At 29.1% G+C, this 26592-nt stretch overlaps 2 protein-coding genes across 5 annotated transcripts; one reads left to right on the top strand and one right to left on the bottom strand.

Moving 5' to 3' along the window:
- The first annotated feature begins 12712 nt into the window (after positions 1-12712).
- LOC146885761 (uncharacterized) lies at positions 12713-14802 on the top strand. Of its 2 annotated transcripts, XM_085674164.1 has the most exons (4): positions 12713-12845; positions 12924-13056; positions 13141-13340; positions 13406-14802. In XM_085674164.1, the coding sequence occupies exons 1-4, from the start codon at positions 12723-12725 to the stop codon at positions 14738-14740; spliced, it is 1791 nt and encodes a 596-aa protein (XP_085530290.1). In that variant the 5' UTR covers positions 12713-12722; the 3' UTR covers positions 14741-14802. The 2 variants fall into 2 exon arrangements, with proteins under 2 accessions (XP_085530290.1, XP_085530289.1); XM_085674163.1 differs by having other exon boundaries at positions 12924-13340.
- Positions 14803-21462: 6660 nt separating this feature from the next.
- LOC114187298 (cytochrome b561 domain-containing protein At2g30890-like) lies at positions 21463-24707 on the bottom strand. Of its 3 annotated transcripts, none has more exons than XM_028075511.2 (5): positions 24499-24707; positions 24003-24368; positions 23709-23870; positions 22784-22935; positions 21463-22007 (listed from the first exon to the last, which is right to left on the bottom strand). In XM_028075511.2, exons 2-5 carry the CDS (start codon positions 24141-24143, stop codon positions 21698-21700), a joined length of 765 nt encoding a protein of 254 aa, XP_027931312.1. In that variant the 5' UTR covers positions 24144-24368; positions 24499-24707; the 3' UTR covers positions 21463-21697. The 3 variants fall into 3 exon arrangements, with proteins under 3 accessions (XP_027931312.1, XP_085530542.1, XP_027931313.1); XM_085674416.1 differs by having other exon boundaries at positions 24003-24061; positions 24256-24706; XM_028075512.2 differs by having other exon boundaries at positions 22784-22932; positions 24003-24695.
- Positions 24708-26592: the final 1885 nt, after the last annotated feature.

Genomic DNA, 26592 nt, shown 5'->3' with positions numbered 1-26592 from the left:
CCATTTCATTTTGTTTCTGTGTTTTTTGAACTCCCATTGTTTGATATTTGCAACCTTTGGATTGATATTATTAGATTATTTGACGCACCCTATAATTTATACATTGCACCCTTATTCATTTACCCTTTGTACCCGTTGTAAATGCTTACCCCCATCGCATTGTTAATTAGAAATTTATGCCGCTGCACCCCTGATTTAGCTATCACACCATGCTTTATGCTTCACTTGGTTTTATGTTTTTTACATATAAATTCATTTTTCTATTTTAAATCAAAAAATTTTAATATTACCGATTATTAATTATCATGTTATGTCTCAAACTTGATAATTATAATTCTCAATTTCTTAAATAAAATTTGATTATCATGTTTAGTCTCAGATTTACATGATAATTAAATATCTCTTTTAAATAAAGTTTGATTATCATGTCTAGTCTCATACTTGCTTGATAATTAAATATTTTTCTTAAATAAATTTTAGTTATCATCTCTAGTCTCGGACTTGTTTGATAATTGAATATTTTTCTTAAATAAATTTTAATTGTTATGTCTAGTCTCGGACTTGCTTGATAATTAAATATTTTTTGTAAATAAATTTTAATTATCATGTCTAGTCTCGGATTTGCTTGATAATTAAATATTTTTCTTAAATAAATTTTAATTATCATGTCTAGTCTCATACTTGCTTGATAATTAAATTTTTTTCTTAAATAAATTTTAATTATCATGTCTAGTCTTGGACTTGCTTGATAATTAAATTTGTTTCTTAAATAAATTTTAATCATCATGTCTAGTCTCAAACTTGTTTGATGGTAAATCTTTATCACATTGAGTGTCGGATTCACTTGATAAACAACACGTATACATTAAAATTTAAAATAATAATAATAATAATAATAATGATAAAAAAAGATATTAATCAAATTAAAGTTTTTAATAGTTTGTTTTTAGAAGAGAATTACGTAATCCTGATTTCTCATTCTTATGAGAATACGTAGGAGTAAGGTCAAACACCTTGTCAGGCCCAAATATAAAATTAAATCTTTTTTTCTTCATTCATATTAGTATGTTTTGTTTGATTTTTGGGAAAAACAAATATATTAAAATTACATTAGTTTTGCACGCCTGATTAAAGGAAATTGTCTTAGAACGGACGTGTGGGGTGCTAATACCTTCCACACACGTAACCGACTCCCGGACCTGATCCGAATTTGCAGACCATTTTTTAGGTTTTCCATAGTTTCCTAAAACTATAGTGCCGACTCCCCTTTGTAAAATTTATATGTTAAAATAATGTCTTTTTATGTTTGTTGTCCTGTCCCGATTTTTTCTGAGGTTGTAACACCCGAGTCTTACAAGGATGTTGTTGTTAACGATCCTTTTATTCCTATTATTGTAGTAAATCATGTTCAATAAGCTAAACCTTTTGCTTAGTGGATTGCAAAGGAAACAAAAAGAGCCCAATATGATGTGAGGGCAAGAACTATAATTTCATTTGCCTTAACCCTTGATGGTTTTACATGATATTAGTTTGTATAAGTAAGGATGTCAAAAAAATTCGTACCAGCAAGTATTCACCGATAAAATCTGCAATGTTAGGAAATGAATATTGTAAATGGATACCCGCAAGTAACGAGTACATGTATTTTTTATACTCACATGTTAACAGGGCATGTATATGTATCATAGTATCCGTACCCATGGATACCCTTACCCACTATACTAGAATTTAAGTTAAACAAATATGATTAAAATATTAACACATTGATTTTGAATAAGTTATTTTTTATCAATTGGTTTTAAAAAAAATCTTCATTTGTAAACTATCATTCAATATTATTTAAATGGATTATTTGGACTTTATTTGAAATTGATGAATGTTATATTATTTATTGTATTTTATTTGAATTTATGGTTAAATTTGTTATTTTTTTATTTTTATTTTTTGTAAATACTCGGAAGCACCTGTGAATATTAAAAAAATATGTGAGTATCCGCATAATGGATACTCACACACGGATATGGGACGGGTACGAGACAAATATATCCAACGGGTAGGGTACGAGGGAGCTACTACTCGTACCCTACCCGCCCCATTAACATCCCTATGTACAAGTGCTTCATTGATGTAGGAAATTGATGAGTCCCCAAATGCTCATGTTTTATGAGTTTAAAATCACTCCTTTAAAGGCTAGTTAGTCTCATTTTTAGTATTTTAGAGCATTTCTAGTATAGATTGCATAAATAAGTCTTGAGTTGCATTTTGTTTTAATTACTAGTTTTTAGGATTTTTTCAATGATAATCTAGAATAAGAGTAGAGTTGTCAGTTTTTTTAGTCCTAATTGATCTAATATAGACTTGTATTGATAGAATTAGTAGATCCTTTAATTTTCTTGTCTTAACATTAGTTTTACTACATTAGCATCTTTAATCTAATTTTAGTTAGTCATAACATAGGTTATAATAGTTAAAAGAGTTATTAGATTCTTGTAATTGTTAATTTTTGTGCAAAGTTATTTTTCAACTTAAAGTTATTGTTTTTCTATGCATGCTAACTTTAGAATTTAGAGATCGATACTGGTCTTCTTTTACTAACACAAAGTGTGGCAAATTCATTGTTTACATGTTTAAAAGAAGTAGAATAAAAGTTAAAACATAAAGGTTTGGTGTTATCTTGCATCGGGGATAAACAAGTGAGCTGCTGAGATGTTAGAAGCTGAACCATATTGTTTTCAAAAGGAGTTTTGCCACACTGTAATATGAAGCTTATGCTAGAAGCAAACCAAGAACAACCTACACTCAAATGGTGAATAATGTGAGATGGCATGGATGCCAAGTGATGTGCTAAGGTCTGGACCGTGAGCTCGTACTTACTGTTGCAGGTCAAGAACTCTAGTGGACACTTTTAGAGAATGCAGTAACCTCCTATAGCAAGTCAAGAGGAAGGACAATCCACCTACAAAACCTGTTACCTATTGGACCAAGAGAGAAAATTGAACTGGACAAATATGCTTGGAAGTTACCTATTGTAGAGAGTTGCTTTCACATATGATAGTAAGTCAACAAGGAGGCAATTAGCTATGTAAAGGTAGTTAGCTATAAGTAGTGCTATTTGAATCAAAGGAGGCAAATCTAGAAGTTTAGAGAAAGAATAAACTTGTGGAAGTAGCAAGATCCAAGGAAGCTCTCGGGAGGCTAGGAGAAAACACATTTCATAGCATTTGATTATGTTTCCACTAGTGTTTAGGATTTGACCTTGAAGTCCACAAAAGAGCTTTAGTCATGAACTCAGAGTGTTGTTTGTGATACCCTTCATCTAAATTATTTTTTTGTTAATTTTCACTATTTAAACTTGTTCCTTTCACTATTGAACTTGATTTTAATTCGCTCTTCTATTTCAACTTAACAATTGCCATTAAATTGACACTAAAAGGAACTTGGCTTTTGTAACATGCTAGATCATAGTATATGCATAGTCAATATTATGATTTGGTGAGCACTTAGTGGTCAGTTATTCATTCAAGATGTACAAAGTGACTTTTGAATAGCAAAAGTAGAATCAAATTCACAATTAAGTGGAAGATGAAGTCTGGTTGAAAATTGATATCGTTCTTGCACGTTTCATTCACATTTGATGAATTTCGTGAGTGTTTGTGTGTTGTTAATGTGAGGTTATGTTCCTTCCATGCTTGTTGTGTTTCTTTAATCCTCCAGAATTCAATTTGCATCACAAATGATGAGGAATTTAGTGAGAATTTGCTTTTATTGTTTATTCTATTAATTAGGGCTCATAATTAGGGATATTCATTTTTGTGGTTATAAAGTGAATTGATAGTTTTAGATTGCAGATGCATCAATTTGTGACTGTTTTGCATCATTCTTTTCACTTTATTACACATCTGCACATCAAAATCGCGTCGCACCTCTGCTTATAAGCCATGCAACAACATATTTTTCCAAATTTTTGCATTCAGTTTCGGTTTGTAGTTTGGATACATGTTTAATTGATTTTTAGTAAAAACAAAAAACAAAATAAGGAATCCAAAAGGTATCTAATGTGCATTTGAATTTTATGATACATAACTGTGACAAATTCAAAACAAGAAAAATGTATCTAACTTACTCTGATAAAAAAAATGTAAAACTAATGCAGAAAAATGAATAAGAACTAAACTTTAGTCATTATCACTATCACGAGAATCATTTAATGTGCGTATTCGTCTCAAACCCTCACTCTCTAAACTTTGTTGATATAATATAATATAGAAGAGAAAAAAATTGATAACCCTAAGCACATATCACCTATGGAATTTATAGAGCTCTTTACCAATCACAGAATAATTGCCATGAAAAATTGTTGTCAGTTATAATATCAAACTTTATGTATAAAATTGATTGCCAAATGGACCACATCTATAGCAATAATTGACCATGTGATTATCTCATGTTATCCCACATATCACATATTTGGAAAATTTTCAACTTTGCACATGTCATAAAATTCATTCTATTTTTATATGCAAATATAATGAATTTAGGATACTAATTACTCTTTATAATAATTAAATTAAGAATGCTTTAATACTAATGTTGCTCTTGTTATGAAAATTATGTTCTCTCCATCCATCCTCATACATATTCAAAATATATTTAAAATTAGATATTACTCATATTCATCCTTAATTAATATGGAGATTTTCATTGAAACCGAAACAAGTTCAACTTGTATTCTAGAAGACATGTTCATTTGTTATCAATAATCATATGGATGAGCATCAAGTTTTCCATTCTAAAAATAAATCACTAAGAAGCTCTTATAATTGGTTTCCCTTACTAGCCTTTTATATTTTACAAACTCATTTTTTAATTACTAACTTTAAATTTAAATATTTCATATTCAATTTATGAAAGTATATAGCCACCTCATGCTTTGTTGTGTTTAAGTAAGGTTGAACCTATATTGTTTTATGAATCACACACAACTAGAGATAGGCATAATAAATTGAATTGGACTCAAGTATAGAAAAGTTTATTCAACTATAAATGTGTCGGCTAAATCGTAAAATTGTATGGGTAAATAGAATTGAACTACTTTTATATATTTAAAATACTTTTAAATGTTTAAAATCAAATTATTTGATAAACTAAACATACCTGCTTAAATGAGTTTACATGCACCCATATTAGATAAATTTACATCTTTGTACAAATCAATCAACTATATAAAATATGTCATAAAATTTATTCTATTTTTATGTGCAAATATTATGAATTAGGTCCTATTTACTTTTTATGATAATTGGATAAAGAAAGGTTTAATAATAATTGTTAAATCAGATCTGTCTAATATAACCCAACCAAGAGGAGGGGTGAATTGGTTATTCAATCTTTTACTGATTTTAAATGAATTTTGAAAGTTTCTTTAATCTTTATAACTCTAAATAACCAGTTTTCTAATTCTGTATTAATGGACTGATTAAAGCAATTAGGAAAGGCATAAGAGATGAGAGAAGCAAAGAACACAACAATTTTTATACTGGTTTGATTCAAGATGAATCTACGTCCAGTCTTCTCCTAAGCAACCCACTTAGGAGGATTCCACTAAAATAATATAGATACAAGAATTACAAGAGCATCTATATAATTCAAGACCCTAAAGACTAAGGAGCTTGATCTACAAATCAAGAACTCCCCCTTGATTCAATGCATCCACACAATTGCACCTAGACCTTCACTTCACACAGTGAATCAACTGTAAACAGAAATACAATTAGAAAGAAGAAAGGAACGAATACACCTAATGGATGTGCAGATTTATGACTTGATCCTAGATCCAAGCTTGACCCACCAAGGTTGAATCCACCATCAAACTTCTTGAATGTCCAATTGAATGATCTCCTAAGAAAGCACAAGAACTCTGTGAATCTTGATCCCATAAAAAAAATCTCTCAGTTCGTTTTTTCAGTAATTAAGTTATTTCTCTCTCTTTTTAAAACTCATTTCAAAACTGTTTTTATACCAGAGTTTTGCTGTTGTGATTAATGGATTAGGAATTTACCTAATAGATTATCATGGGTGTATTTTCACTGCATCAGTGTAGTTCCCTCATATAATCCATTAGTTAAGTATCTAATCCATTTACGAGTTTTGCATTTGACACATTCAGGAGTTTGACAGCTGATTTAGTTCAGTTCAAGCTTGTTTTACAAGTAATTCTAGATATACAACACCTAATGTAAAAGATTAAATTCAGGACTAAGCCTAAACTAGTGATGCACATGTTTGTATAACTTTGGACATCATCAAAATTATCTTCGTTGGAGTTGAGCAAGCTCTCCCTTTCAACAATGTTGCTCTTGCTTTTCTAAAAAACTAAAATATTTAAATACATCGCATCAATAAATTCGTTCGCTTCAATAAATTTGTTTTGTTTAAGATGTAAAACTAACTTGCGTTGTTTCTTTTTAAACTCATTAATTGGATTTGCATTTTTTATGTGTTATAGGCCATTCTTCTCTTAGCCACTTAGTCAAAATAGTTCCTTGCTGATTTTAGATCAATAAGTCTTAACCGAAAAATCATGAAAAATACCTTGTTTAAGAGTTGTGAGACACTTTAGATAGTGTTATAGGAGAGTGTAAAGCTCATGAGAAAAGTGTGGGGTGTTTGTGCTAAGTGAGAGAAAAGTTAAGATTTATGTTCTGAACTAGTTACAAAGCAAAGAAAAGTTCAAATATGGAAAGAAAATTGTATAAGGAGGGTCTGATCTGAATTAAAAAAAATAAAAGAGGAAGAAAAGTCAAAAGAGAATGTGAGGAAAGGAAAGGAAATTATCATAGCCTATGGATGTTTTACAATCATTTCAAGCAAACATTTTTTTTACAAATACAAACAAAATTAAAGAGTAAGGAGCAGAAGAATACACACAAGGATTTATACTGGTTCATTGATAATTGAATATATCATTGTTTTTATTTTGTTTATTTTTATCTTTTATTGATATTTTTATTATTATTTTTAGGTAATTAAGGTTTTTATTTAATAAATTGGAAAATAGAAATATTTGGTTATAAGAGAGAAAGATGATTTAAATGTGTGTCTTGTTATTCATTCGAGATAGTTATATATACACAAAAGTATGATCTAAATGTGGTATGTAATTATGCACAACATAATTAGAGGAGATTTAATAACCTAATTACAACAGTTTGATTAGCTTGATTATATGAGGTTAATTGCTAATTGGCTTAATTTCAAAAGAATAATTTGGATTCTACCACACCCCTATAGTCTAAGAGGAAGGTTCACAAACGCGTAGACTGGTCTAGAAATCATCAAAAAGAACTTAAGGCAAGCCTTTGGTGAAGATGTAAGTAATCTAGTGACGGGAAGGGGCATGAAGAACTCGTGTTTGATGTAACACCTATAAGTATTGAAATGGGTAATTAGCCAAGAAGTGGGGGGAGAGGGGTCAAATTGGATATATAAAAACTTTGATTACTTTTAAAAACTTAAAACCCTTTTGAATTGAATTAGATCAACCACAAATTCATAATGTAATTGCTACTGGACAATACACTTTTAATTGGCTAAAAATAGGGATAACAGGCTGATTTCATTAAATAGTTAACAATGCAATGTAATTCAACATATCAAAATATCATAATAGTTGATTAAAATACTAGGAAATTCTACATAATTACGAAAGAAACAATATATAAAACTTGTCAAGATTGATTATAGTAAGTGATTCACACAAATATACAACTTAATATTGTGTCAGATCACTCAAGAACAAGTAAAGATGATTAAAACCAAATTTCTTGAATCATTAAAAACCAAAGCAAGAAGAGAAGGAATCAAACACAAGTTCACAAATTTTTATACTGGTTCACTCATAATAGAGTTACATCTAGTTTGTCAAGGCAACCTAAGCCTATCTTGCACTATATTAAAATATTTACACAATCCATAAGATTACACTTTTAAAATATGCAAAAACACAAACCAAGACTTTTGAATCCCACAAGAGTCTCAACAAGCACAATAAGATCACACTTACAGACCTGTAAAACCACCAAGTAACATCTAGAAACTTGAGAAAGATCAAACTGAATGAAGGTTCTCCCTAGCCAACCAAACCTCTTTCTCCATGTTCCTAAACCAAGCAAAATTGCTCCAAGAAGATCAAATATCCTTCACCAATAACTGCACTTCTATGTGATTCGGAGATAGAGTGTTTTTCCTGGAATATTGAATGATTTCATTATAAAAAATGGCAATCTATTAACAAATTAAACAGGTTGATTTTTTATTCAATCGGTTGATTTCACTTAACTTAAGTGAAATCAGTCAATTAAAAAATAAATCAAATGATTGAATACTTAACAAATAAAACTATTGTAGCAAACCATTTAACCTGTTAAAAACCAATTCAACATGTTAAAAGACACCAACCAAACTCTAAACATCTATACAATGGGAAATGGTTTACACTATGAGCATCAATCTTAAAGCTTGGTGTTCTTCATGTGAAACCCAAATTTAGCACACACCAAGCTTGATCAACATGTGAATCATCAAGTCTTCACACCTTCATCAATTTAATCATGGCTTCAACACATTCCAATGCAATGACTTCATATATCTTCATCAAATCTCCAAGTACCAAATCATTACACCATTTGTGCTAACAGTAATGACAATTTGGACTAAACGTGACTTCAGACAAAACATGAAGATCATAAAATAAAAAAACACCAAAAACTACACCATTTATTCGATTAATACTACTAGAATCCTACTATGCACATGGAAGGTTCAAGAAGAACAACAAATTTGAACCCAAATTTAAAGACATAATGAAACACATATATCACTCAACACAAACACATATAGACATGTACGAAGAGCATGAAACAACATGAATTTGAATCAAGAACACTTATCTCTTGAAATCTTGTTTTAAATTTCCTTGCTCTATGTTGATTTTTTTTCCGCTTTGATTATAGCATGTTGATTACGTTTTTGTTTTCTGCTGTCGATTGGTGTTGATGGTGAAATAAATTTATTTTTGAATTGAGTCTTGGGAGGTTGATATGTAAGGGTGAAAATGGATAAAAGTTTTGGGTTATGAGTTGTGAGATTAGAGATGAAGAAAATGATAAGAGGTTGAGGAGAGACTATGTTGTTTTCACCAAAATGTAATATGTCTATAAGCCATGTATATCAATGAAAGATGAATTTAGTTAACCTGTTTCTTATTCATATTTTACAAGTCATTATGGGATTTGAAACCCCAAGCTAAAAAATATTGACTAACATTGTGTGGGTTTAAAGTAATCGGGGTTTAAAACCTCCCATTAAGTAACAAGGCTTATAAAACCGCAGGTAATGTTCACTTTTTCAACGATTAGCAAAAATTGTCAGTAATCCATAACAACATTGCTTTTACATGGGAAAAGTAAATCCTGAGTAACATATTTAGGAGGGGTTAAAACACCAGAAATAACAAATTTAACCTCAACTAAAACCATTTTTTTTTTGTAGTGTTATACACTAATAATGACTATATTGAATGAAATCATACAAGAACAAAACATTAAACTAATAATAATTCATATTTAGATGTAAATCTTTTATCTTTTCAACTTTAATATATGTTAGATAGGGTAAAAAAAACTATTTATAACAATAATAATAACTATTATATTATAGTAAATGAAACAAATTTGTACAATTGTGATGATACAATTACACATGAGAATAAATTATAAAATAAAAATAATTATAAAAAATTAGCAAAATAATATTTTACTTGATAAAAATAAAAAAAATATAAAAAAAAAAGTAAAAGTGATCAAACGTGTGCCCGAGAAATGATATGATACTCCTTTGAATACAATCACACAAAGAAAAAAATGTATAATTAAGTGTATGATAAAATGAAAAGTAACTTAGAAATTCAAGAATCCAGATATAAACTAAATAAAATAAAAATTAAAGATCAAAGAAAAAAAAAGATATAATTTTAAATAAAGAGTTTACACAAACGAACAGTTGAAATTGAAAGTCAAGTAGAAAAAGATAAACAATATATATCAATATTAAGATAAAGCAAAAATAATCATATATGAGATCTAAATTATATTTTAATTATTGAAATTGATAATGCAATTGATAATGCATCATTTACACATAATCGCACAAAGAAGAAAAATGTTTCATTAAACTTAAAATAAAAGAGAAAGTAAACAAAAGTGGATTTTATGAATATATATATATATATATATATATATATATATATATATATATATATATATATATATATATATATAAAATATGTATGATTTATAATTTCTTTGATCCAAGCTGATAAATAATATAGAAAATTTAAAAATATAATTAATTTATATCGGTGTTTAAGGAAAAATATATTAAATTTAAAATTAAGGTACACTTGAAAAAAATTAAAAGAAATAAAAGAATGAAATTTCAATTCAATAAGTCATTTTAGCATCATAACAATGTGCAGTAAACATGACCTCAGTCTTATATGTTTAACAAATTTTGTACACAAATATGCATAATATAGTAGAAAATTCAAAACATAAATATCAAAATTAGCTTGTTTTATTAAAATGGTGTAATTTTTTTAATAAATTATCAAAATGGACAAAATAAAAAAATTACCAATTTGTTATAAATGGTTCACAACATACACAATTTCTTATTTTATTTTGCTCAATTCGTTATATAAAGAGCGGATTTCAAAATTTTAATTTTTCAAATAAATTTTGTATACACGTGTATCTAAAGTCGTCACCATAACATACACTCTCCATTTATTTTTTCTTTTCAAATTAAAAATTTCAACTGACAAAACACAAAATAGTGCACATTAATAACGTTTTTAATATATACTCTCCACTTACTTTTAATAAATTTATTCAAGATAATTATTTCAAATATTTTGTTAATATAAAACTAATAACAGTGTTTTTTTTTTTTCTATAACTTGCGTCACTAGAAATAAAATGTCCACAAAAGTCAAATATGACAACCTTAATTTATGCATAAAAAAAATTAGACAAAAATATTTTATTAAAATTATTTATTAAAATTTTTTTAAAATAATTCAACATATTATTTATTATTTTAGTAAATAATTATATAGTTTATTTTAAAATTAATATAAAATTGACGTGTTGTATAATTTAACTATATTAATAACGTTTCAACTGTTATATCTCTACCTACCATATATTCTACCTTTTAATAAATTTTATTTAGAAGAAGTTATTTCAAATATTTTGTTAATATAAAACTGATAATAATTTTTTTTCTTATAACTTACATTACTAGAAAAAAAATATTTTAATTATGACAACACTTACTTTATGTAAGATAAATAGTTATATAATTTATTTTAATTTTAACTGCAAATGTAATTAATTAATAAATAATTATTAAAAGTTAAACCGTTGAATATTTAAGATAAATATAACGTAAATGGTAAAGAATAACGTTATATTTATCTTAACTATTCAACATTTAACTTTTAATAATTATTAATTAACTACATTTGCAGTTAAAATTAAAATAAATTATATAATTATTTGAAATTAAAAAAAAAGAAAAATACTGCTATCAGTTTTATATTATCAAAATATTTAAAATAATTATTTTAAATAACATTTATTAAAAAGTAGGTGGAGGGTATATGTAGTAAAAACGTTATTAATGTGATTAATGTGCAATGCTTTGCTTTTCTGTTGGTTGGTCGTTGACAACTTTTAATTTGAAAAAGAAAATTTGAAAAGTGTATGCTATGTTGACAACTTTAGACACACGTGTACAAAATTGATTAAAAAAATTAAAATTTTAATATAGCCTTTTTATGCAGCGAGTTGAGCAAAATAAAATAGAAAACTCCTTATGCCGTGGACAACTTACACCAAACTAATAATTTTATTTAAATTCGCCCATTTTTGTAATTTACGAAAAAAAAAATTACACCATTTTAATAATTTTATTTAAATTAACTCTTTTGTTACGTTTTCTTTTAGTCATTGTTTCTACCAAGACCAAGAATGTAACGTTTTCAGGATTGGTATAACTCTTCTTTTTGTGAAATTAAGTAAGGAAAATAAACTTTTCTTACATATAAATATATTGTATATGAGTGAAATAATATGTAAGATGGTATTATTCAAACCTTGCACTCATTTAAATTGTTTGGTTGAGAAAAAAAAATCAAATCAATAAAATAATTTCTATTTTAATTTGTCCTCCTTTTTAGATCGGTTTTTAGTTATTTTTTTAGATTAGTTCAATTCTAAACACCGCAAATCAAATATTCGTTAATGTGCCTAAGCTTTTTTTTAGTAGTTTATAATGATGCAAGTCAAATATCCATGCGTTATATGAGTTTACACTCTAATTAAATGATGAATTAATAACTTGAAATAAAATTAAATAACATTTGAAAAAAAATGATCTTGATAATGTTTTTTAATAAATATTAAAAATAACTAATTAATTATTGTTAAGAAATACTTAATATTTTTTAATTTAAATAATGAAAAGTCAAATTATGTGAGTTTTCTATTAATTGATCAAAATATAATAATTGTGATAAATGAATATAAAAGTGATTATGAGTGGTTTTGTTTTTGTTGAATTGAGTCCATTTGGTTTGTTGTTATTCTGAACCAACTCTAATGGCGAATGATGAGATGCTTGTATTGAAGGGTGATATGAGTCTAACGTTGAGACAAATGAACAAGACCTTTTATTCTAATAAGGAAATTTTCCTTCGTGAACTGATCAATAATGCTTCAGATGTAAGTAATCCTTTAATTTGATTTTTATTTGTACATTTATTTTATATTAGCGTTATCGATTATTGTATGTATACACAGGCTTTAGATAAAATTCAATTTGAGAGCCATACAAACAGGAACATTTTAGATGATGGGTTGATAAGATTGGTTCCCCACAAAGCTAACAAAACACTTTCTATTATCGACATTGGTATTGGCATGACCAGAGCAGGTAGGAAGGTGTCATTGTTTCATATTCATTTGCACTTTTATTGCACGCTCATTATTTGTAATATTTTGTATGTGTTTATTTTAGATTTGGCATATAATTTGGGACTTGGTTTCTACTCTGCATATTTGGTTGCTGATAAGGTTATTGTCACCTCTAAGCACAATGACCATGATCAATATATCTGGGAATCTCAACCAAGTGCCTCCTTCATTGTTACCAAGGACATCAATGCCCAACAACCCTCAAGGGGAACTAATATCACCCTCTTCCTCAAGGACAATCAGGTTCACAAATTAACTCAATCACATTTTTTTATTATTTCTTTTTGTTTACTAATTTTATTTAACAGTTGGAGTACTTGGAAGAGATCACTATCAAGGATCTCATTATTAAAAATTGTCAGCACATCTCCTACCGCATTTACCTAGGGAATGAGAAGACCAAAGATGATTGGCAACTTATTAACATTTGGTTACATAACCAAGAGAGAGACAATAAATTTGTAGCTCAAAGGCCTGTGAATCACATAACAGATGATCTTGTATTCTCTATTCTTTCTAAACTACCTTTGAAATCTCTCAAGAGATTTGGATGTGTACGAAGGTCATGGACCCTCTTATTTGAAAATTCTCATGTCATGAACCTTATTCGTAATAACTTCATACATAATCATCAATCATACTATGATGATACACATCTCTTTTTGAATCTCACTCCACTTTACCAGAACCATTACAAATCGTCCTTATTTTCAATTTCTGGTGAGAGGTTTCAAAATATGGAAAAATTATGCTGGCCAAGTCAAATTCAAGAAGATTACCATGAGCTATTGTGTATTTTAGGTTCTTCTAGTATTAATGGAATTCTTTGCCTATACATACAAAATGGACAACAACCTGCGTATTTATGGAACCCAGCTACTAGTGAATTCAAGGTCATTCCTCCTAGTCCATTTGAGAATGCACCACATTGTATCCATATTGACATTTCGTATCATGGATTTGGCTATGATTATGTTAGAGATGACTACAAGGTGATTAGGCAAGTATTATATTTTGTTGATACAGATGATGATGTGGAAGAACGTGATGCTTTCCCCCTAACATGTGTGTGGGAGATGTATAGCCTAAGAAGTAACTCTTGGACAAACCTTAAACTGGATAGTTGTATACCTTCAAGTTATGGTGTTAATAATAAATTTTACTTAGAGGGAATGTGTCATTGGTGGGGTTATGGAGATGGTTTTATTCAATATTTAGTATCATTTGACTTGATCAATAAGGTATGGATTATGACCCCACCACCTTCAGACATACCCATGGAAGTATATGATCATTTTGATATGCATTTTGTGAGGAGACATTTATTTCTCTTAAATGAGTCAATTGCTTTGATGTCAAATTATGCAGAAACAACTACCTTTTATATATCAATTTTGGTTGAAGTTGGTAAGAAGGAAACATGGACTAAACTCTTTATTTTTGGACCCATACAATACATTGCATTCCCTATTGGAACAAGAAATATGGGCAATATACTCTTCCAAACACATGATGATGATCTAGCCTGGTTTGATTTAAGTACCCACACAATTCAGAAGCTTGGTGTCAACGTACATGGTGGTTATTCCCAATTAGCAGTTTATAAGAAAAGTCTTATTACAATTGAAAGAATAAATTGTTAAATTTTTTTATTTATTTCCATTTGAGTAGTTAATGATTGGTTATCATAATTTTCTCTTGTACAATAAAGCATATGATAAATTGTGAAAATTTTTAGAAACTTTTTGTTTTGATATGATGTGAAACGATTTTAAAATGAGAGAATTGAATGATTTCAAATTATCTATTTTAATTGAGTTCAGTTAAATTTAAATATGTTAATTTCACTTATCATAAAATTAGTCTATTAATCACTATATTAATATATTAAAATAAAAGACTAAAAGATGTTGATAGAGATGTAAAGATTTTAATCTACCAAAACTCATTTTAACATATTAAAAGAGAAACCCTATAAATACTCATGGTTCTAAGTGATTATAATAAATTAAAGTGATTATATAACCGATTAAAATGCCTTTTACGATCATTTAAACTTGAATAGTAACATCTCAATATTAAACATCTTTTAATCAATTAAAAATATCTTATCACCCAGATAAGCTTAAATGCATTCCAAAAAAAAGCTTTCAAACTACAATTTAAAAAACAAATCATGCAAGAGAAACTTACAATGTATAGTAATCAATATAGGACAACCTAAAGACACATCTAAATCTTTATGATCATATTCAATCTTTAAATTCTTCAAGTGATGTTTGATTCACTGAATGCAAAACTAAAACACAATTTAATTTGTGCATTATCGAAATTTCAAAAATACATGTTATGTCCTCTGCTAAGACAAGGTCATCATCGACGTTTCCACGTTCACTAGTGCATAAAAAACATTTTATGATAGGTAAAAGGGACTTACTACGACAAGTATTATGGCGTCATAGTTGCAAGAGTCATAGAAAGTACACTATTTCTATGACGCCATGAAAACTTTATAACATTATAAAATATCGCAAAACCTCTATTATAAACTCAATTATAAAATCCATGTTCAATATTAAAGTTTAGTAATATATAAAATATTACAATTTATTTAAAAACATAAAACAAAAATTCTTTTCTCCCAGACTAGCCCCGCTCCGGCTTTATGCCTCACTAGATTCACCTGCAACATAATTTGCTCTCGTGTACCACATACACGATCATCACCAAACACAAGTAGATAGGGTGAGCTAACAATTAAATGATCATATATATATATATATATATATATATATATATATATATATATATATATATATATATATATATATATATATATATATATATATATATATATATATATATATAACCACAATCTCTCAATGATTACAACCCCATATGATAGGGTGAGCTAATAATTAAATGATCATATATACATACATACATATATATATATATATATATATATATATATATATATATATATATATATATATATATATATATATAACCACAATCTCTCAATGACTACAACCCCATATGACCATATGACAAATATATAAACCTAACATCATGCACCACCTGTACTGAAACATGTTGTTTCTGAATTAATATCAAAATTTGAAGTGGTAGAGGACATGCAGGAAACCATGCTACGGACCACTGTTTTTGTAGGTATTGCCTAGCGGAACACCCCTTGCCGTCAGGCGCCACGCGTTCCAGTTTTCCTCGAATTTCATTGTTGTCGCTTGACGGTTCGTAACTCATCGCCAAGTGCTATACCAGTGCAATGAGATTATTGGTTTACAATGTCTCAATGCCTTTTTCCCACTTTCTAACCTTCCCCCCTCCCCCTCAACTTAGCTCTCTAAGTTGAGTACTCCAATTATGCACTACAATCCCATAATTCACATTCACCTCACCACAGCTTAGGTATGAACTATGACCTAATCCAATATGCCACATGATGATTAATTAAATTCAGTCCAACCAGATTACAACCATTTAAATCTGAATTACTAAATATCCATTCCTTAGTTATTAGTATCATGTCATATACTACGACCTTCGTCCCACATCCTTTAATCCCTCTTTAAACTTAAGCAATGTCTCAAAATGATTAAATCTCGCCCACATCATACAATTTAAGATTTAATGTCATAAAGACTCCCACTACCCATATTTATTAATTAATTAATTAAATTTCGCGGGTCTTAGATATTGCACTTTCATCTTCTACTTCATTGGAGGAGTTAGTGTGCATGATGACCAATCAAATGAGCTAGATGGCTATGCAACTAAATCAAGCACATGCTCAAAATTTAGACAAGTTTCCATCACAGAAAGTTGAGAATCCCATAAATGTGAGTGTCATCACATTGAGGTCTGGGAAGCGGATTCAAGTTCCCACATCGGAGCCCACACCTCAATAGGAAGTTGACCCTACCACACTTCCGAGAAAGCGTGATGCTTATGCACTCGGGCCTTCCACATCTAGTGTGCCTTCCACCTCTACTGCGCTTCCCATCCCTCTTCCTTTCCCGCCAAAGCCATTCTAAGCAAGAATATGGAAGAGGTTGATAGGGAGATTTTAGAGACATTCGTGAAGGTGGAGGTGAACATACCTCTTTTAGATGTCATTAAACAAATTCTCAAATATGTGAAGTTCTTGAAGGAGTTGTGCACTCACAAAAGGAAGCTAAAGGGAAATGAGAAGATCAACACGGGAAGGAATGTGTCAGCGTTGATAGGTAAATATGTTCCTCAGATTCCTAAGGAGTGCAAGGACCTAGGTAAATTTTGTGTACCTTGCATATTAAGTAACAATAAATTTGAAAATTCCATGTTTGATCTTGATGCTTCAATTAATGTTATTCCTCTGTCCATATTTAAACCTCTTTATCTTAGACCCTTGCAAGCTACAAGTGTGGTTATTCAGTTGACAAATAGAAGTGTTGTCCACCCCGTAGGTTTGGTTGACAATATCTTGGTTCGTGTTGGTGAATTAAGTTTCCCTGCTGATTTTTATATTCTTGAGATGGAAGAGAGATTTTCACATGATTATGCACCAATCATTTTAGGCAGACAATTTTTAAAGAATGAACAATTAATTTAAAATAACATTTATATCTATTTTATATTTTTATTGTAGTATTTTTTATATATGTTAATTAATTTACATAATTTTTTTTGTTATTTTAAAATGGATGAATAGTTTTCTAAAATTAGAAAAAAAATTAAAATTTAGCTTATCAAATAATATATTTTACTTACTTATGTCATACAAAGTTGAAATAAAACAAAAGACTTTTTAATAAAACAAAGTTTCAAGAGAATGATTTGAACAAATATGTTATTTGTGGTTAAGTTGTAAAAAACATTAATAACAAAAACATATATACTCTAGAAATTGATTTGATTAATGATTGAAGTTTAACTTTCAGAGAAGACAAATTTTTATATATCTATGCTTTTGTAAAGATAATAAATAAGAGTTTGTTATAAAATAAAGCTAATAACATAGAGAAGAATGGAGAATAGAAGGAAGAATAGACAATGAGAGAAGAGGGGGAACAACTTTTCTGTGTGTTATTATTGATAGGAATGGTCCAATTTATAAATACAACATGTAATTCATAAAGGAAACAAATCAACTTAGTTAATACAAATATTTACATAAAGAGTAATGAATCATATGAGTATCAATCATATGAGAGTAAATGTATCAAATCAATGGACAATCATTAATTCATAACAGAGTTAAAATAATAAATTATTTTATAAGGTTGGACTTAAATTCATAATGCACACATGATCACCTATGTATAATTGTTTATAAAGTTTAAGCAAAAAAAAATACAAATTATTTCACATTATTTTAAGTGGCTCCAAGTATCTCATGAAACTTAATGAGAGAATTTTAAATTATAAATATCAGTAATAATTTCAAAATATGTGTACATCATTTATTCAGTGATCATTTAAGTTGATCTTTTTCTTTTCTATTGAAATGTTTTTAAAAAGATAACAATTAAGATCATTCAATCATTATAATTGTTTATTTATATACCAAAAACAGAATTACTATTACAAATTGTACTCTTTAACAAAGAGTAAGGGTGGTAATGTGGGCTTCTCTTGGCAAACCAGTCCACAGCCTTGGGGCGGGCTGAAATATTGAATCTGTTGGCTCGCAACAACTCGACCCGCATAACCCGCAGTCCACGCGGGTTAGAAGTAGGGCTGGCCCACAACCCATAGAAAAAAAAATCTTATATTTGTGTGTGTTGGTTACTTTCCTTATGGACTTCTACATGGACATTCTAAATTATTGTATGAGTGGAAAAGACAAGTCTTATGTATTTCTGAATGAGCTGAAATTTGAAGAATTCATCTACATGTCAAACTACAAATATGGATACGATGAAAATGTTGGATTATTAATTTATTATTCAACTCCCCAAAGTCTTTCCTTACTTTTGTGAACTTGTTAAACTTTTCTAATTTGCTAAACGTTGAAAGTTTTATCATAAGAATTAAAAAAAATGGGTCAGTCACGCGAGTCAAAACCTATGCGGGGGGCCAACCCAACCCATATTTTTGCGGGTCAAATGTTGGACGAGCTTAAACGGATCGGGATTGGCCCACATTGCCACCCGTAACAAAGACACATCTACTTTATTTATTCAATTTGTTCCAAATTTAACATATTACTTTATATTAAATCAACATAAAAAAAATATTTAAAAGCAATTTATGCTATTATAAACAAACTTATCATATCACTACAAGAAAATCTCCAGTTAGAAATCAATTTTAGAAACCAAAAATAATTTATTACTATAGTGACCAATTTATTTATCAATTTACAAAACTAAAAATTATTGGTTACTAAAATAGTCACCACTATAAACCAATTAAAAACATAATCACAAACATGAACAAAATTTAAAAGGGAAAAACAAAGAAACTAAGGATACGCAATAAATTGTGAACGTGAGTGGTTTTGAAGCAAGAATTGAACGCACAAAGCAAATGGAAGAATGAAATGAACAAAGGAAGCCACACCACTTGGAGATAACACCAAGATTAGTGATGAAGAGTCGCCACTTGAGTTGAACACTCAAGATAAGACCTAGAAGAGACTTGACACTCCTTTCTCACACAAGGGTTCAAAGAAACTCTAGTTTGAATCAAGTCAAATATTTCTTACATACAAAGTTAGCCCCCTCTTTATAATGGAGAGTCAATTAACCTAAAATTAAGTCTAACAAGTTTATCTTCTAATTACAAGACTTAATTAAAGAAAATGCAAAAAAACATGTGCAAGACTTCTAGGATACAAACGCACGAGTTGGGAACTAGTTCTGGTAGTGGCAAAACATTGGCCACTGACTTCAGTCTCGCTGGGTGTCCTTCAGCTGTCGTTGGGCACCGAAATCTCCATTGGGCACCACTTCTTTCTCGTTAGGTACCACCTCCTCTACAACTTCTAATTGAATTTCAAAATTAAATTACACCTAACTCATACGTAAAAAAAATGTGTTCTTGTAGTTAAATTAAATCCATGTGATTCTAGTTTCCAACACAAAAGGAATCAACTCCTTTGGAGGTCTATAAGAGTAAAGGTCAATGTTGTTGAGTTTTGTATTGTGTCGGGTGCCATTCATTCTATCGGGTGCAAATTACAATGTTGGGCAAGAAAGATATTATCATATCTTTATGCTTATTGCAGTGTCACTCTTATTCATGCAGTTCCTTCCATGATTATGCTCTCAACACACTGCCATCGACAAATCCCTCTTTCCTTTATTACTTCTACCTTTAAAGAAACCAATCCAGAAATATGTTCCTAAACACCAAATCCAAAAGGTAATTTTTGAAATATATTTCAGATTGTATAATCCAAATTGTATTTATGGATCTAAAAATACTTTCTGAATGTACAATTTGAAAAGCATTTAAAAAATACATTCCAAATTATGTAATCTGAAATATATTTTTATGTTTGGAAACATCTTCTAGAATACATAGTCCATATTTTATTTTTTTTTAAATGCATTTGAAATTGTGCACTCTAGAATATATTTCCAAATTTTGAAATACTTTCCGAAATGCTTAAATCAAATTATATTCTAAAAAAATACATTTATAATTATATAATTCATAATATATTTTGAAATTTGAAAATAACTTCCAAAATACATAATTTGGAATGTATTAAAAAAACATGAAATACTCACCACCTCCGACAATCACTATCAATCACCATCACCAACAAAAGAAAAATCCACCAATCACCATCAACCATCAACAACCACCACAAGTAGGCATGGCAAAATGGCCAGCCCAGCCTGTTTTGGTCCGGCCTGCCTGTGGCCTGCCAAAATTGGGTCGGTTCGGGTTGGCCTGACACTAGCAAACAGATTGGATATTACAACGCGTCCCGCCTCAAAGCGGACTGACTCGCCACTTTTTTCTTTATTTTTGATTTTTTTTTTTTAATTTTCTTTTAACTTTTTTAAAATTTTTGTTTATAAATTATATATATATATATATATATTAATATATATATATATATATAAATTATTATGTTTTAATTATTTTTAATTTTAAACATAAAAAAATAAAGAAACAATGGGTTGGCGGACCAGAATAAGTTGGCCCTCCAAACTGGCGGATTATGCGAATCGGACTACAACGGGTTGACGGGTTGAAAATTTCAAACTTGACCCGCCCTTTTCTTGTCAGACTGACAGGTCTGACCCTCTTTGACATCCATAAACACAGGTACATCACATAGTGATAATATGAATATTCTAGCAATTATGGGGTGCTGGAAGCAATTGTCCTTATGGAACATACGTAAAAATAATTATGAATATATTTGTTCTCCATGAAATGATATTTTGTGTTCTTGAAATTACATCTTAACCGGACAAAAAAAAACATATGAGCCAAGTAATTTACAATCTTTGAATGAAACTGCCCTATCTGACAAATAATAGAAATTACTTTTTATCTTTTTTTCTCCTACATGAAATTCAAATTCACCATGTAGAAGTCAGGGTCAATTATGGTGAGGCATTGATTCTTCTTCCTCAACAAGTGTCACCCTTCAATACCTTCTCATCCTTTTCATCAGTTCCAATTTCTTGACAAATAGAAGTCATCATTTCATTGCCCAAAACCACTCCTTGGTTTTGTATATAGACCCATTTTTCTTGAAAAAGGTAGAAAAACACAACCATAGATATCTGAACAGTGAAAAGTATGTTCCAAATTTTTATGCCTTTTGATGTTTTTTGGTGGTAGGCTTCTAATCCAAGATATACATTCAGGACACCCAGGAATGTGACTGCAGTTCCAAGAATCCAGTGTGCAAAGAACCAAACACTTCTTTTGGATCCCCTGTGAAGAAACACAACCTATTTATTCATCATGTTCTATTAACAATACTAATAAACATACAGCATAAAAGGTCTAATAACTTTAACATTTCACTGGTTTTGTAAGGTTAAATACTTATCTTTCAAGGTATTTAAATGATGAATTATGTTGTCTCTTGTCTCTCAAATTTTGGTAAAAATTAGTTTTGGTCCTTTCATGTTAAAGGGATATGTTTCAGTAATTGTATTTCCAAATTTTGGTGGATTTCACACTTTGTCGTTAGGGATCAAATTGATCAAATTTCAAAAAATACCAAAGACCAAAACTACCAATTTTAAAATGTAGTGACAAACCAATTTTAACTAAAACATGAGTAACCTAAAACATATTTTACGTATGTTTAAATGGAAATAAAATCATTTACTAGTCTAAGTTGGAATCTTTTAACGGCATTTTTTTTATGAATAAATATTAATTAATAGTATTTTGTCGATGGAAGATTTAAACTCACAATTTCTCTTCTTTTTTTTTTTAAATTCTTTAAGTCAATTTTATAACTCTCAAATGTTAATAGAGAGCTGAACTCATAATTTCTCTCGCCTCTCTTTCAAAGCCTTCGAGTTAATCTTCTGACTCCCGGCTAAATAGTCGGAGAGTTGAACTCACAACTTTTCCCATTTTTTCTTCCAATTTTTTCTACTAAACCAACTTTATAGCTCCAACAATCCCTGAACCCTAAACAAAATCATGCACATAGATACCCATATTCTCAATGAAAGTGAATTTAGTTGTTTTACCTTTGTGGTCGAAAAAGGCCAAGTAAAACTTGGAGCCAGATAATACCATACAGTGCAACTCCTAATCTTTGATGACTATTGTTGAAGAGGTTGTTGAAATTTTTTATGGACATGATTGCTCCAACTGTGGCAAGCAGCACAGCAATCATCTGCTGAATAGAAATTCAAAAGTATATATCATGTTAAAAAGGAAAATGGCATCAGTGAAAAAAAAAAAATAAACTTTAGACAAGTTAGTTATTTCTGTTAATGATGGTCTATATTAACTTCTGGCCTTCATCATAGCTATGACTTGGTAGTATCAAGAAGGGCCAACAGCATAATTTTGCTGTTTTCTTCACAGCCTGTGTTTCACTAATGAGATGAAGAAACTTTGGAGTCTCTTTTCATAAAAACATAAAAGGTTATTTAATAAAATGCCTTTCTTGTCCTCAAAGTATCCATAATAGTCCTTTTCAATAAACTAGGTGGTAATCACCAATGCATAATCTCATTACCCACTAACAAGCTTTAGGCTAAAAAAATAACTAAAATTCTGAATCTTGCTACTTTTAGCTTCATTTCATCATCATTAAAAGTATATTAGAGCTACAACTAACCTTATAAAACTAATATAAATCCATTAACAGATCCAAAGGGTTTCCAAAATTTTAACTACTCTCTTCATAAAGTTATTTGTTGTATTCTAATCTAACACACCACTCACTCTTATCTATTCATTCACTAATAGACAAAATAGACCATCTTGAAAATACTGTTTACAACTCTTCTGGCCCTTATTTTCTCACTACCATAAATTCTTGTTCTCTGTTTTTGTAGATCATTGGCTTTCTTTCAAGTTAAAGTAAAAGAAATTACAATATAAACAATCAATTATTACATCTGATTTGGAGTTGTTATGTAATGTGAACTTAGATATACTTGCCTGCAAAATTGAATGAACATAGAACACAATTCTATGCCTTCTTGGATTCTCCTCTTTGTTTGAGAGTCTAATTGCAAGTATACCAACAGGCATCAAGAACCCCATTGAAGCCCACAGGAGAAAGCCATGTAATGTAATCTCAAACTGAAGTCTTGGACTCATCTTAACCAATCCCAGAAAGAAAAAAAAGTTAGCTCCAGAGACAAAACTCATAAGGGGGCAAAATGAACAGATTCTGCTGCTAACTTTCATGGATAAAAGTTCAGAATATGCAATATAGATGAAATACCTTACCTTAATGTGACTATTATCTTTGGTTCTTGAAGGGTTGTTTGTAATTTGATGGTTCTCTGGGGTTGCACCAACAAGGGGAAAGATGATGAATACAAGAGAAGCATGAAAGAAGAAAAAAATGAGCTTTTGCTGAACTCCCATTTTTCCTAGTTCAAACTCAAACTCAATTTCAATCTCAATCTCAATCTCAATCTTCAATGTTTATATAAGATATAAGGAAGCAAAAGAACTATAACATTGTGAGCAGAAACTGAATCTGATTTCCCATGATTTGAAAGAGCTTATTCTCTTTTTTTGAAGTGTCTTCTGCTGTGTGTATGTGAGAGAGGATTCTGAGCAGAGAGCTGTGTTATCTAGACAGTACAACTAAAAAAGTTGCAACCAATGCAGGGAAAATGTGAGATCAACATGAGGTCAGAAAAAGCTCATCAGAAGAGAAAGAGTTTAAACTTTAACCTTCCTTTTAAGTATACATTTCATTTCAGATTAAACTCACATTTTCTTAAGGTTGTTGTTGTTGTTGCATGGAAAAATTGATTGTTGGTACTAAGTTCAGAAGATTTTGTGAATAATAAATGGAAGTGGAAATGAGGCATTGAATGAGATTTCAAACTTGTGGGGTTCACTGGGACAGGCTTTTTGAGAATGTGGAGTTGCAGAGCTAAAGTTTGTCAGATTTCAATGTGAAGGGTTAAAATTTATACATGTAGATACTGAGAGACAAAGTGGGTTGTGCTAGATTTACATTGTAAACATTATCTTATGCTTCCCACTAACATCATTATAACATGCTTGAATAGACTTCTCCACCAACCAAATACTGAGCCAATATACAGAATTTTTGGTTACAAAAAAAGTGGCTCAATAAATAAGATTCTAGAAAGATTTCCCACTTCTGAATTAAAAGTATCTCTGATTGGTTCTATAAATTATTTTGATAAAAAAAAAGTAAAATATTTTCTAATAATGTTGGTATTATAGGCATTGGGAGAGGTGATAGGATATGGAAAATAAAAATTGGTAACAAACAAACACCCATAACTCTACACCTATTATTTAGGGTTCCTAGAGAAACCCTTTTTATTATAATGCCACACCAATGTGATTCAATGGGATAGGGTGTGTTGTTCAGTGTTTTGCAATCAATCATGTAGATTTGTGGAAACTCAAAATGCTAAAAGACAAATCATTTGTCTACCACGTGACTCTATATTGTTTTAATTTTTATATTCCTTTATGATTATGATGAATTTTTTTCATATTAACTTTTGTGAAAACATTTAAAGATAATCATCTCGATATAATTTTTATTTTATTTAATATATTTTTAGTAAACATTTAAAGATAATCATCTCGATATAATTTTTATTTTATTTAATATATTTTTTATGTTAAATTTTGATTGAAATTAGAATTATTGTATTCTAAATTTTGATGTAATTTGATTAGTCGTTTATGCATTTTGATATGTTTCATCATCTCAAATATTAGTCTTAAATATATTTTAATTTGTACAAAAAGTTTAATATATTTTTATTAGATTAAAATAAATTTATTTATTTATTTTTAAAATTCAGAATCATGACACAAATAAATTATAATTTTTGCATCTAAATTTAAAAGATTAAAATATTAAAATTTCTATCTTACCAACAAATAATTGAATATGATCAATAACAACAAATTTTTTTTATGCATGTTAATTAACAACAAAATCATTATTTATAATATCAACACTTTCCACCAAGGAATATATTTAGAACTATTTGTGCATGTCCACAATAATGTGTAGGTTTATTTATTTACTTTATTAACATGTCTTCTTCTATAAATAATCGTAATTAAGATATAATCAAATACTAAATAAGGATATTTAATATAATATCTACAACCTTATCGCTCATTCATTTTCATAAATCTAACATTAAGTTCTAACATTATTTTACTTTTTTATAAATTTAAACATTTTTAATTAATTTTGTATTAAAAATGTCATTTTATTAAGTTTTCAAAATATCTTTTTATTTTTTTTGCTGTTTATTCATTTAAATTTTTTTGCTGTTTATCAATTCACCCTTCATTTTTCTAGTCTCTTTCAATTTGTTTATTAATCTGCTCATTTAAAAAATATTGTAAACACTCGTTAGAATGAAACTTTTTTATAATAATTTAACAAAAAAATACTTAAATTAATTAAATCTATTTTCTTATATTCCTGGCATTTCTTTTTCTTCCCCGTGATCTTTATGGAAATTTTTTTACTATTTCAGAATTGTCACAATCCAAAGCATGTGACACTGTTCTCTTCCTACTATTGTGTGCTGAGAATAGAATAAAGCAAAAGACGACTCTCGAAAATGCATAGTAAAATAAGGTATATACATAAGTAGTGGACCACCACAGAATAAAGATAACCAATGCATGAATTTATGCCATTTTTTTATGAATGAATCAAATAGTGTATTGCAGAAAGCAACGTGGTCCTCTTTTATCAAATATCATGCACACCATATCAACAATTGGATATAATTGGATATACGTGAATAATATATATATATATATATATATATATATATATATATATATTTGC

This window comes from Vigna unguiculata, chromosome 6 (assembly GCF_037176805.1).
Source record: "Vigna unguiculata cultivar grain cowpea cultivar isolate G323 ecotype 2 chromosome 6, ASM3717680v1, whole genome shotgun sequence".
Taxonomy (NCBI): domain Eukaryota; kingdom Viridiplantae; phylum Streptophyta; class Magnoliopsida; order Fabales; family Fabaceae; genus Vigna; species Vigna unguiculata.
Note: the sequence above shows the minus strand (reverse complement) of the source record. Positions and strands in the feature narration are given on the sequence as shown.